The 14,015-nt window shown below is 44.1% G+C and overlaps 1 protein-coding gene across 3 annotated transcripts in view; it reads right to left on the reverse strand.

The window, feature by feature from the left end:
- Positions 1-1,244: 1,244 nt before the first annotated feature.
- The window catches only part of mRpL41 (mitochondrial ribosomal protein L41), a 69,326-nt gene continuing 56,555 nt past the window's right edge, over positions 1,245-14,015 (reverse strand). For all 3 annotated transcript variants that reach the window (XM_055071380.1, XM_072288471.1, XM_050179359.3), the window contains exon 4: positions 1,245-1,410. In XM_055071380.1, coding sequence (XP_054927355.1) covers positions 1,302-1,410 — 109 coding nt within the window. In that variant the 3' untranslated portion in view covers positions 1,245-1,301. The remainder of the gene's footprint in view (positions 1,411-14,015) is intronic.

Raw genomic sequence — 14,015 nt, forward strand, 5'->3', positions numbered from 1 at the left:
AGTGAACTGACACAACACAAGGCGCAGATAAAATAGGAGATTCTGAGCCGAAACAGCCAGTTACTGTGGTGCCACTCCAGAACAGGCTACCTGTATGGATGGATCGGTGCATATGGGGCACAGCCCACCGCCCTGTATGGAATGGGGCGGTGGGTTGTGCCACCTAGCTTTATTTCTTATTTTGCAGAATGTCCTACCTCCATTAGTATCAATATTACTTTTAAACGAAAAAAATTCCCACCATTAAACTTTCTGAGCCATTATTGGGATCTTCATTTTTGTACGCCTCCGTAGTTTGCGTTCTCCTCATTTTTCTTCCCCCAAACCTCCAACCACCTTTTACTAATCTCTGTTCGGGTATAGTGCCTAGAATATACTAGTTACGGGCATGTTTACTTTCCATAGAAGCACAAGCTATTGGGCTGGTTGGTGCAACATTTGAAGGTAGAAGAGCGCTGATTTGCCAAGAACAAGAACACAGATGTAAAAAGCAGACACAGACAAGACATGCATGTTTCCATGTTTTTTCTGTCTGTGTTCTTTTCATCGGCAACTCAGTGCTATTTTACCTTCCCATGTTTGCTTTCCCCCCTGCTATCTCTAAAACCAAATGCATAAAGCCGCACTAGCACCACCCATTGTCATCATTAATTACTGGTACACTCAGCGCGCAGCCTCCAGGATCAGTCAGCACGCGCGCACGTCACCTGATCTCAGATGCCATGCACTGCCGACCGCAATAATCCCACATCCTCTTCAAGAGCCTGCAAGTCCCCAAAGACGTTCCTTTCAATATGCATACGAACGATATAACATATTGGAACATGCGGGGCCTTAGCTGTCATTAAGCAAAAGCACAGTGGTACTACACATGCCTTTCTGACAGCGGCAGTTGCTAAAGGAGCCCCATGAGACACATATAATTTGATGTATTGCGCTACGTATGCCACGAGTGCGCAAAAAGAAAAAAGGAAAGTGAAGAACAATTCTAAATTTTTTTTGTGAGAGCTACAATTGAGGAGATGTCTTTCTCTTTTGTTTGCAAAATATTTATTATCAATTGCATTCTCTAGGTACTCATTATCCTCAAGCTGTGTCATCGTAAACAACATTACCTTTGTCATCAGGCCATGCTGACCAAGGTGCACACATTGCCACATGATGACCATCACATTCAGTGTTGTACAGATGAATTCACTCCTCATACGCAGGGCAGGAATACTTTTGTGGAACAGACACAAGCATTGTAACTCAGAAATGGGACATTTAATATAAAATCTACAAATGTAAACAAATCCCGCCTATTGATCTTCCATCTTGCGTACCCGCCACAGTGGTGGAAAGATGTCACTGCCGGTTTGGCGTGCCCGCACGCGTGCGTCTTCGGGACTTGGCTGTTCATCCAGGTGCCTGCAGCAATTATAAAAACAAAAAAAAAAGCTTTGTGGTCGAGGGCTGGCTTATAATTTACAGCCGTCCTTATCTCTAAACTGACTGATGATGGGAATACATACTATTCTGGCCAATCTAACATTTGTTCCTAGTGAAAACAGCACATCATCTGCTTTCTTCAAATGTGAAATCTATATAACCTACCTGATGAATTTGTTCTGGACTGTGCTGATCAATGTACCTGTTCAAATTAGGGCTAGATCTAAGCCACCTCCCGATTACCATCAGAGGAACAATGGTCCACACCAAAGAACCTGCTGGACTTTACTGAAAGCTCTTCCTCTAGGGAGGTGGTGGGACACATCATAAGGAGAAGAGGCAGAAGACTGGCATAGGTTTGGCTGGAAAAAGTTAGACGGGGTTAATCCCCAGAACCCCTACACAATATGCACATGTAAAATACTTAGCCTGTTCTGTTACTTCACACATCAAACTTTATAATTTAAATAAATAAATATATATATATATATATATATATATATATATATATATATATATAGATCAACCCATAAAGTGCGTTTCATCAAATTCCCTTTATCTTTATACCAGCCTACCAGATTTCAAGCACAAGAAACTTCGTTATAGTGAAGCCATCAGGATATAAAAAAAATATTTAAATGTAGCTTCACTATAGCTCTAATTCACCACTTTGCCCTTTTGTAAGTAATACGAAATTTTTATAAACATGGTTGATCCTAATTCAAAGAAGCAATAATATGATCTTTATTCAAACTCTGATAACAGATCTCTGGGTATGAAGTGCTGAATTAATGTTGTCAACACATTGTTTCCTTCTGGTGTCGTTAAAGTTGTATCAAGTCATGAAAACAGTCTATAATGATCATCCCCCGACCCATGTGCATTTAGTGCACTTCCAATCAAATGAAGAACGGAAGCAATCTAGGCTTTGCATTTGGCTAAACACAAATCATCACCTGTCTGATGTTCAGTGATAGTAGATGGGCGAAATGTTTCAGTGCATATATGACCCTATGCCACCTGACCCCAGGCCAGTTTTTGTGGCTTCACTGTCACATTGCACCGGTCTTTGGATGTGCAAGGTTAGCCCCTTAACTGCCAATGACGACTTGCCATCACAACAAGCATCCTCTGGTGCTGATGACGAGTTTAATCGTCATGAACTTCCCACAATTTTTGCACATGTGTATACTTGTAGTTGCTTGTAATGTTGAAAAATAATTAATACACAACAAGCTTTATTTTTTCAACAAGACCAGTAAAAATGCAATGGGCATTCCTGGTACCATGTTTTTTTTTAGAAAGTATGGGTGCAAAATATGTAGGTCTAAATAACATTCCCCACTTCTAAATTTTTTTAAAATTTGTCATGTAGGTGTACTCCTTAACTACCGATGATGAGTTAACTCACTGTGAACTTTTTCCGATTTTCGCATATCTGTATACGTGGAGTTTCTTGTAATTTTGCCAAATGAATAATACACAATGACTTTTACCAATTCGTTTTAACAAGACCAGTAAAAATACAATAGGCGTTTCTGGTACCATATTTTTAGAAAATATCGGCGCAAAAATATGCAGGTCTAAAAAACATTCTGCACTTTCAAAAACATTTTCGAAATTTGTCACAGCAGTGAAGGGGTTAACCCATTTGCTCAGGATTTGCAAACTGCTAGAAAACTTGGGTATTGATACTGACCTGACCGTAATATTTGCAGCAAGAGGCATAACAGCTTTTGAGGTGCAAATAAAAGCATTGAATTACTAAGAAACGGCATCCCAGGAAACTGTAATGCTGTACATATATGCAGATCAAAGGAAGGGAATGGTGCTATCATTACACGTGGAAGCTGATAGTGGTCCAACAAGGACACTATGGTGAAACTGACAGAAATTTAGGGCAGCCAGTGCATACTAGAATTGTGCTGAAACCATAGTAATTGCCATGATTTCTTACACTATTATTCTTTTGTAAAGTCATAGTTTTTCATTCCTTTTCTTTCTTTTTTTTTGACTGACACCACTATTCACGTTGTTCCAGAAACTAAAAAATGAACCAGGAGGATTTTTTTCATGACTGAACTATCGATAATTTGATGAGACTAACAAACTCCTTAATTATTAAATTGAAGCGTCTAATTTTAGAAAAGTATTAATCGTGTTTTAAAGCACCCAATTCAGTTGTTTTCAATGTGCTATGTCATGCGTAATTATTTTTTCTGCATTATAAAGAAAATGTGCGAAATACGAAAACAACTGCATGATTACATGTCCATAAACCACGGCACCAGCAGACCCAGGCATTACTCGGAAGAATTAACTCTGCTCAATGCCTGGCTCGGCAGTCACATGAAAGTGGCGAGGTATTGGTATCAGTGTTGGTCACCGCAAACTGCGAGCTGCCTTTTCCACATGAAGCGCGAAGACATTTCATTCTTCAGAGTAATGCCTGGGACTGCTATTGTTGCAGCGCACAAACATGTAATCGTGCGGCTATTTTCCCATTTTGCACGTTTTCTACACAATTATTACTTTTCTATCAGAATTATACCCCTGATTTTAGTAATTATAAAGTTTGTTAATTAATCTCATCTTTTGGGAAGTTACCGCAAGGAACACATGAGACGAAGAAAGGGACAACCGCTTCGTGTTGTCCCTTTCTTCGTCTCGTGTGTTTGTTACGGTAACTTCCCAAATTATGAATCACCAACTGGCCTACACCAACACTCTGCTAAATCTCATATAATTATCAATAGTTCAATTATGAAAACATCCTGCTGGTGCAGTGTGTCCCTTCTGACAGACTACCATTGGTTGCGCCCTCACATATTCTATATATTCTATTTAAGAGCTTGGCTAACGTTAGCTGGGAAACCCTGTATATTGATATGTTGGTTATGAAGATCATATCTTAAAGGGACCGACAACCAATATCTATGCTAGCCACTTTCTTTTTTTAACACTGTGGGAAGCTTACTAGCCAGAGTGTCCAATACCGCAGTGATAACACGAAAAACATCGTAAAACGTTTTTGATGTGAAACGTCTTTAAAACCGATCAGAGGGAGTCACTTGCTAAAAGCACATTGAATGAAAGCACGCTATAGCATTATCACATATCTTTGCAACCAAACTAGCTACATGCCTTACTCAGGTTTTGTTGTATAGAGAAAATAAGCCATTACCCAATCACTCATGTTTCGTGCATACAGATGGCGCTGTGGTGATGCTACGCATAACACGAATGGAGGTAAATTTAGCCTCATGCTCAGCATTCACAGAGGCATAGTTCGGAAGTACATTCACTGATCAGAGTGGGAGCAGCTACGTATGAGAGAGCTCACTCAGCCATAGTTGGTATAATCCATCAAACTCAAGCCTGCGCTCATAAGGAGATATCAGGCCTACAAGCATGCAATTTGTTGCAGAAATTTCACACTTGCTTGGCTATTGCCCTCCCCCCCCCTCCCCCAGCTTTCTACACCTATGTAAGTTCAGCGTCTCTGCGTATCCCCCCTCGCAAGCCTGTAGGTGGGTCTCCGGGGCATTCGACCGCCCAGCTCGGAACGCTTCGCCTCATAGAGGAACTAGAATTACATAGAGGAACTAGAATTAGATATCCGCCACCACACAAAGACCTCACAAAGGAGGAAGCGACCAGCTGGCGCAGACTACAAACAAACTCCTTCCCCAACTTACACGTGCTCAATAAGATGTTTCCGACGCAATACAGGGCCACCTGCCCTTGATGCAGTGCCAAACCTACACTCTACCACATCACCTGGGAGTGCGAACGCAACAAAGCATTCCACAAACACGAACACCCGAGTGCGGAGCAATGGGAGAGTCGGCTCACCAGCAGCGAGCTCACGGCCCAAAGGGCCCTAGTGCAGCACGCGAGCGATGCAGCACGACTCAGTGGAGCCTTGGAATAGGGGCCCACCCTTGCTGAAGAGGAGTCTCAAGTCGCCAGCGCCAAGAAGATGAAGACGACGGAGACCTCGTAACCGCGAAACTCTTGAAAGACTCAAAAGTTTTCACTCACTCACTCACTCTACACCTATGGTCTAGAAATTATGTGAAAAGACTCGGGGAGCATGACATAAGGGCATCCATCCCCTTTGACCAGGGTGGAACAAGTCCGTTTCCATAGGGAATGCAAACTCAAGAGACTGAGGCAAGCGCAAGGACCCCAACAATCTACGAGTGCAGTGGGCTCGAGTGGCCCAGGGCAGTCTCAGGCACCACAAGTTATTTCTTTACTCTAGTGCCTGAACACTTTCTGCAAAACAGATATGGGCATTCTATGAATAGAAAACAAGCATGATTGAGTGATTCGTCCGTAAGACATCCACTAGCTGCAACATAATATCGCCATGTAATCTTTCTAATGCATGAATAAATGTAACTTGTACATTTGGACATGTCATTTCTGCAACGTGGTGCCCATACACCTGTCTGCAGCACGCAAAAGACATTTCGCATACCCCACTGCTGCTGCGTCCCTGATACAGCCTACCCGACTAGTTTAACAGAATTTTTCTACCTGAAGTCAGGATCGTGTTTATGAATTCCTATGCTGGAAGCCATAAGAGGTACACGTGATAGCTAATGTACAGGCGCCCAAATCTTTAACTGGCGTGCGCGAGCGGCGACTTTTCTGTGCGTCAGCGCCCTATGACGGAGCGAAGTTGGAAACAGGATGAGGCTAAGCGCATGCTCACAAAGCACGCTCAGCTGGGCGCGTCGTCTGCCAGGCTGTTCCTTCTTAAGGACGTCACCCCTCCTTATCGCGTTTCGACGAGCAGCCAGCGTGAGTAGGCGAATGGTTTTGCTCGTATTTTACGTTCCGAAGAACAGCGTCGCAGCAGCCAAGAGAGGAAAGAAAATTTAAAGATAAGCCGAACACACCCAATCACGCGATAAGCCCGAGAACATGGATCGGTCTTTTGTTACTTGCTGACGCGAACGCTTTTTTTCATCTGTATGAAGGGCGCTTGTCAACTCTGCAGGCTTCATGCTTCAGCGTGGCGACGAAACTAAAAGGGCGCTGTGAAACTGAAGTGAAGCTGCTCTACAGCCGTGTTCGCGGCATTTCGCAAGTTATCAAAATGCCACCACGTATACCTGAGGCAACAAGACTCCGAATTATAGGAATGTCATTGGGCGGCTCATCGCAGAAGGAGATTGCTAAAGCAACTGGAGTGGCTGCGGCTTCAGTGGGCAGAATCACACGTGCCTACCGGGACGAAAAAAGGATCGGAGATGCTCCTCGCTACCTCATCAGGAAAACAACAGAAGAAGAAGACTTGCAGATTCTTGCCTGCGCTAGTGATAACCCTTTCATAACAGCGGGTGAAATATGGGCTACCCTCGGCCTTAATGTGTCAGACGAATTAATTAGGCAACGGCTAAAGGAAGCAGGATCAGATTTTCTTTCCTCTCTTGGCTGCTGCGACGCTGTTCTTCGGAACGTAAAATACGAGCAAAACCATTCGCCTACTCACGCTGGCTGCTCGTCGAAACGCGTTAAGGAGGGGTGACGTCCTTAAGAAGGAACAGCCTGGCAGACGACGCGTCCAGCTGAGCGTGCTTTGTGAGCATGCGCTTAGCCTCATCCTGTTTCCAACTTCGCTCCGTCATATGGCGCTGACGCACAGAAAAGTCGCCGCTCGCGCACACCAGTTAAAGATTTGGGCGCCTGTACACTACTCATGGAATGAAACGCGTCAATTTAGGGTTAACTGATGCGCATACTTTCGTTTCCACCGGCTGCAGTTCCTGTCACATCGGCGTAATTTTGGCGCGTACACTTAAATCGGAGTCCGCGTCCCCTTTGGTGAGCAAATTTTTAGAGACATGTCATGCTGCTATCGAGTAATTCGCACAGATGCAGGATTCTACTAAATGCTACCTGTTGCGTTTCATTCCGTGAGCACTGTACACCAGGTTTGGTGGGAAGCAGAGAACAAATGCGGCCCTAGTCATAAGAAATAATTATTTTGTTTATCAAGCTGATGTTCATGTAGTTCATGCTTCGTGAACTGTTTAATTATTTCTGCAATAATAAACACACGCTTTCATGATTTCTTGTTCAAATGCTTTATAGTCATATACAAGTAAAGCTAAGTTTTTGTTCGCCAAGCCAAGCCAAGTTTTCAAACACAAAACGGCCTTTTCATATCAGTTAACTGTGCTACAATGCTGTTGCTACATTGTTCTACAATGTGATGCACAGTTCAGCAGGTTGCCATTCAAAAGCATGTAATATTGTTACCAAGCGCTGCTAGAGACAAAGCCAAGGACAGAACAGAAGACGACGCTTGCTGATATCGTGCAGACTGGCTTCCACCTTGAATTCCTTGTATAGGTGTGGACGTGTTGTAAATATATTTTAAACCTATATTCCCCTGTGACGTTTTAGTGGAGGTTGCAGTCTCTCTCAGACGCACGACGGATTTATGCAGCGGGTGCTCCTTGGCTGCACTGGCAATGCCAGCTGAAGGCACAAATGCTTCAAGCACATCGTCACCTGCACCCATTATCATCTTGGCACAACCGTGCAACCTGGCACCTTTTCTGTAATTGATAGCACCAAAGTTGACGAATGGCTTCAACCTTACGAGGGTGAGCGCAAGCAATCACTGGGACCAGACCGGCATGCTTGCTAACCTGACCTTTAACCTCGTGGGAATGGCATGTATCTGGCCTGAGTCTTACGAAGAGGAACTCCCCAGCTGGGACTAGTGCAAACAAAATCTCACTGATTTGTTTGGCAAGCCTCTTGGCCACCGGTGTGCCGCACAGAGAAGATGCCAGAACTAGAAAAGATCAGAGGGAGTGGATGTGATAATACGGTGGCACCATGGCTTTGCAAACTTTCCAACAACAAGCACGGGCAGCTTCTCGGCACCGTCCTCGTTAACACAGAATAGTGCCATCACACGCTCTTTACTACGCTTGCCATCATGACAGCTGTCACCCTTAAATGCAAGTGTTTGCTCGGGCTGCATACGGTAAAAAATAGCGCTCCCATCAGTGTTGAAAACATCGCAGGGCTTGTATGCAGCAATCATCTCCGGCAGCGACTCCATCCACTCGTTCACCGTCAAAACGTCCACAGAAGTGCTTTCTCTGCAGGAGCGGCTGTATGCAATCCTGTTTCATTTTACAAACCGATCCAGCCACCCGTTCGATGCCTGAAAGTCGTCGATGCCCAGACGCAATGCCACAAGGTCCGCCCGCAAGGTCCGTCGTTGATCGCAGAGTTTCGTGCTTGATGCAGCCACTTGATGAGAACTTTTTCTAACTTCTCATGCTGTCCTTCTTCTGCCTGAACTCGTTGGCATTCTGAAATATCACCGCTTTGTTTGCCCAGATCGTCTTAAGCTAAGATTCGGGTATCTCAAGATCCCGGGCAATGCTGGCTCTCGTGGCTCCATGGCGCTTTTCTGCTTCCTCGATAACATTCAGCTTATCACCGAGCACCAGAACTGTCCGCCTTCGGGACATCGTGCGTCGCGTTGCTCCACACAACTCAAAACCTCCGCTGCACGCTGGTCGCTAGGATTACGACGAAGAACACGTGCGATAAACCTAGGCCTCTCTGCGCTACCTTGTCGACAATCTGCTGCTCAGAAACTGGAAGGAGAGAAACGCTTCCCCAACGCGACGAGAGGTGACGCCGCCGAGAAGAGAGGGATAAAGTGATTGTGGAGAAGAAAAGGTGCTATTTCAGCACAGCGGGCAGCTGCTGGTGGGGGGGGAGAGAAACGCTTCCCCAACGCGATGAGAGGTGACGCCACCATGAAGAGAGGGAGAAAGTGGTTGTGGAGAAGAAAAGGCACTATTTCAGCCCAGCAAGCGTCGCAGGCGGCTGCTAGTGGGGGAGAGAGAAACGAACGATGAGAGGAGGCAGGGAAGAAAGCTGTGCCGGAGTGAACCGGTCGAGTGGTGTCAAGCACTGTATGCGGAGAGACGGAGCAAGGAAAGAGACCCGCGGCACTTTTCTTTCATCCGCCGTTCCGTCCTGCGCTTCGCGAGGGTCATTGTATAACGCGGGTCAGGCGTAAAATTGCGTCACATGACCAGGGTTTTTAATGCATTGCTTCTATGGGGACCTCGCCGGAACTGCGCTAATCCATCGTAAAACCAGGGTCGTCACAAAACCGGGGGACGTATAACCAGGGTTCCACTGTATGTGGAAAAATAGTGTAAGGTAAGTAGAACAGTACATATATTTTTAATTATCTGTATGTACCTTACTTTGGCTAGTATGAGATAGGTGCAAAGATTTTCTGATTTGCCTTCGTACCACAAAGTTTGTACACTCGTCCTCGTTATTGAAGCCCAAAGGAATAGCGCACTTCCGATGACAAGCCTATCTCCAGCTGTGGACATGTTGGACATATTTCTCACCACTGCTGCAGTTCTTGGAACTCACAACCTTGGCCCGGCTATCGAAAAGCCCAGCGCCCGCTTCATAGTCCTTAGCCACAGAAACATATAGAAGGAGACACCGCTCCAACATCTCTTTTTGCGTGGAGTGCTGCAAATGTGCGACGCACAAGAGCAAGAACGGCGTTAGCTTCCACTAGGGTGTACTACTACACAATTGTCAAGTGGGCCAAACAGTGCTCTCCCACTGAGGCGCCACGTGTGGAAAAATTGTGGGAGAGCGCTGCGAGCGAATTGGATTGGGGCGCAGATGTGCTTCGCGGCATATTCAACGTAATTTTGCTGTAGGCACTGAGACTGATTGCGTGCCTAAGCTTTTATAATGGTGTTTTATTTCAACTGCAAATTTATATTGACACCTTTTTGCAATGTGTACGTATCTCAGGCATGGGTTATACAACATGACATCTTCAATTTTGCTGTCTTTGTCAAGTGCATTTTCTGGTAGCGAGTGCGCGTTCATTACATGGACGTTGGTGGACGCCCAGTTTTCTTTTGTAGAAAGTCTGCAGTAAAATTTTTTATGGTTTTACTTGCTTCGGTGTGCCTGCAATTCTTGTCGGCCAGTAGCAATTGTTGTTTCAGCCAAGTGAAGTGCTATTTTTAACAATGTTTTCCAAAAGTAACACATAATTTTTGCAGAAGCCACCATCTGGAACATGAAGCTACATAAGAAAATTTTGTTGATACTGTGCCATTTTACGCGTGCTTCTTGGTGGAATATTGATCAAGGATGAATGATCAAAGAAAACAATATTATAGTGAAATAAATCAGGCTTATTAACTGTGTGGCACGAAGAGATGCAGATGACTAATGCACTTCTAAGTAAATCTGAAGGTACATAGACACACATATCCCCGACATGGGTAAGAGAAAAATTATCAAACATTCTAATTGCACTGATTGAAAAAGTGAAAACTCCCGATCGGAATAAGCATGTTTCTTTTAAAAGCTGTGCCAGTTCCAGGTGAACCAATTGACTTTCCAAGAAAAGGAATCAATCCAATTATTGGACTTTAATATGAACAAAAGTGTTAGGATAAAATATTGCCTATGTACTCAGACTAAATCGGGGAGACCAGGAAGTCTTTACCAATGTAACCTCTGTGGTTTGTCTGGTGATCTCCTTCAATGTGCCACCATATGAAATGTAGCAGGAACATAGAGGCTAATCGAATGGTATTTGCTATTCAGATCACATTTGACTTCAGAATTAACTATTAAAAATGATCCAATAGCCGTTTCTGTTCGAATTTAATGCATAACAGCACTTTTGAAGTCTCGAAAGCAAGGGGCTGATGCAAGTGAGGACACTTATTCCGAGTGCTTACACTTATTCTGCTGAAGCGTCGTGGCTGTTGTGCAGAGGCCCACCAGTTTCTGAGAGAATTAATTCACGGGTGCTAATTGGTTCTGCTGAACAAGTTCCTAGCTGTCATTCAATATAAACGCACTGTTTTGGGGCAGCCTGTAAATCTGCTAACTTGATTCAGGCAAGCAAAACATTTTTTTGACAGTCTCACCATGCCTGCAACCTAATAAAACAGGGTGCACAACGTGGCGCCATACTTATCTTCTTCAACAAACACAGCAGATTTACAAATGTCTCTATGTGTATGTGAGGCATGCCATTTCTTTATTTGCTTTGTTATTGTTCTTATGATAGTGGCACCGGATAACTGAAAGCAAGGGTTTATAATACAGAAGCTGCTTAGTTGAGCAGACGTACAGCTGGGAATAGCATTACATTTAGGGATGAAATATAAGATAAGCGTAACATGCTTTTCTCAGAAATCAGACTCGAAAGTAATTTGTTTCGTTTACACCCCTAGAAAAAAGCCAAGGAATGCAGCTACCTTATTATTATTTTTTTCTAATTAAACAAATTCTGACATTTTATGTCTTGCAAGATGATTGGGGCCCCTGTTCAGTTCTCAACACCTGGGTTTCTTTAACGTACACCTAAACAGGAGTACACAAGTGTTTTTCAATTTCGTTCCCATCAAAATCCACAAGCTGGTTTGAAACTGTGAGCTTCAGTTTAGCAGCGCAACACTATATGCACTATGTAGCCACTAATTAGGCTACAGCGCCGCTTCTTTTTTTCTTCTTGTTAAGCATGGACTGCACAAGAAATTTCATAAGGTTTATGGACCAAAAATCAACATATACAATGGCTACATAAAACTCTTTTCGACGCCCAAGATCCGACCAGAATAAAAGAACCCATACCAGTTACTCAGCATTCTGTTATGCGAGGAAGACAGAAACATGAATGGAATATTGCACCGCAGCTTTCTTTTTTCTTATAGTATAAGAATACTTCCCGTAAATCTGAGTACAGGGCTCCAGATGGGGCAGATAGGTTTTATTTGTTTGAAGCAGCAAGCAGGAAGTTATGCTTTGCCATATGCGTATTGCAAGACCTACTGATAAGAAACTATATACGCAAAAATACATATAAGAGATACATGCCGCTTGAAGAACGAGAAAAATATTTGTTTTCCAAAGGAAACCGTACAATAACATAGGAGAATGAAAGCCGACACTGCGGCTGCAAGGCACGAGCAATCACTGAGCGGCAATAAAGAAAGATAAAATGGAACAAAGAAGAAAAAGAAAGTCATCTATTCCTAAGGCATAAATACATGTCATGTGCAATTATAAACACCGCTTGAGCTGTCTAAACACATATACCAGCGCATGAAGTAGTACGAATGAGCTTTCTGAGAATTATCGGCAGCAGTTTCCAACAGCGTGACCTTGATGCGGCCCAATCCACTTCGATCGCAGCACCACCACAGTATTTTTTGTTGTCATGCGCCTCACTGCAAAGCATGCACTACCCCAGCAGCCCCAGTTGCTCGTCCCACTCAATTATACTCTCATACAGTTATCGTATTTACTCGAATCTAGGCCAGCCCCGATTCTAAGCTGCCCCCGAATGTCCAAAGCCAGAAAAAATGTTAAAAACTTACTTCAAATGTAAGCCGAATAATAAGGTAATGACAGCATTCACAAAATGAAAACAGTATTTAATATGAACATGCCGAGCTCACTCTACATCATCCTAGCTGCTAGGCTCGTATTCTTGCGGACGCACACAAGCTCGCGTCCACGCACCCACGCATGCGTAGACAGTGCGGCATGGCTCTTACGTGTTGAAACGCGGTGCTCCTCTCTGTTATCGCACGCTTATCTTCCTTATCGCCATCATCTCCTCGTTGCAGCACACGCAAAAGGTGTCTCCCGTTGCCTCCTCCAACGACGGATGTTTTTTTCATTGATGTTGAAGTCCCACTCGGCTTGAATGTTTGACAATGCCACAGCGGCTAGCACAACTTTTCGTTTGTGGCACCGCTTGTTTGGCGCCATTACGATAACGCCATGCCCCACACCGATACTTAGCCACCATACCAATATGACACAGATCGAAATGGCGACGTCAATCGTGTACACCGTCTCGTGCTCGTGTACTTCGGTTGGCTACTGGCATGTCTAGTAATGGCTGTGATACAGATTTTTCTAGATGGCGCTAGCTATGCACCATATTTATCATTTTTCAATAAGAAACTGGCGTATTTTCTAACATCCTCGATTCTAAGCCCACCTTAGGAGTTTGGTATTTGATTATCTGCAAATAATTTTAAATAACTATCCGCCTAGATTCAAATAAATATGGTAAATCTCAATATAATGAAGTGTGTTTGTATGCGATTTCTATACAGTCGCCAACTGATTTTTCAGACTCCAAAAAGATGGACATGCTCGATTATTCGGTCTGCTTTGTGGCACCGTCATTCTCCCCAAAGACCATAATGTATAACAAGTGCCGAAAGTTCGGACACCTTGCAACCTCTCGTCGGATTTGTCGGACACTCCTTGAGCGAACTCGATCAACAGCACCATGCACCGACTCTGACCGGTGCATGATTCGACTTGCTGAACGCCCTTTTTGTTTTGAATGGAGCCTCCTTGCTGCCCCACGAAGTGGCGCTACTGCAAATTCCCTTTCATCATCATTGTTTCTGCCTGGTTCGTAGTTACAGCAGTTCCGGTCTCAGCTTAGTAAGCCATGTCAAGACAATGTTCAAGACAATCCAGCAGCTGATTTGTTTGTGTCTTCG

This window comes from Dermacentor andersoni, chromosome 5 (assembly GCF_023375885.2).
Source record: "Dermacentor andersoni chromosome 5, qqDerAnde1_hic_scaffold, whole genome shotgun sequence".
Taxonomy (NCBI): domain Eukaryota; kingdom Metazoa; phylum Arthropoda; class Arachnida; order Ixodida; family Ixodidae; genus Dermacentor; species Dermacentor andersoni.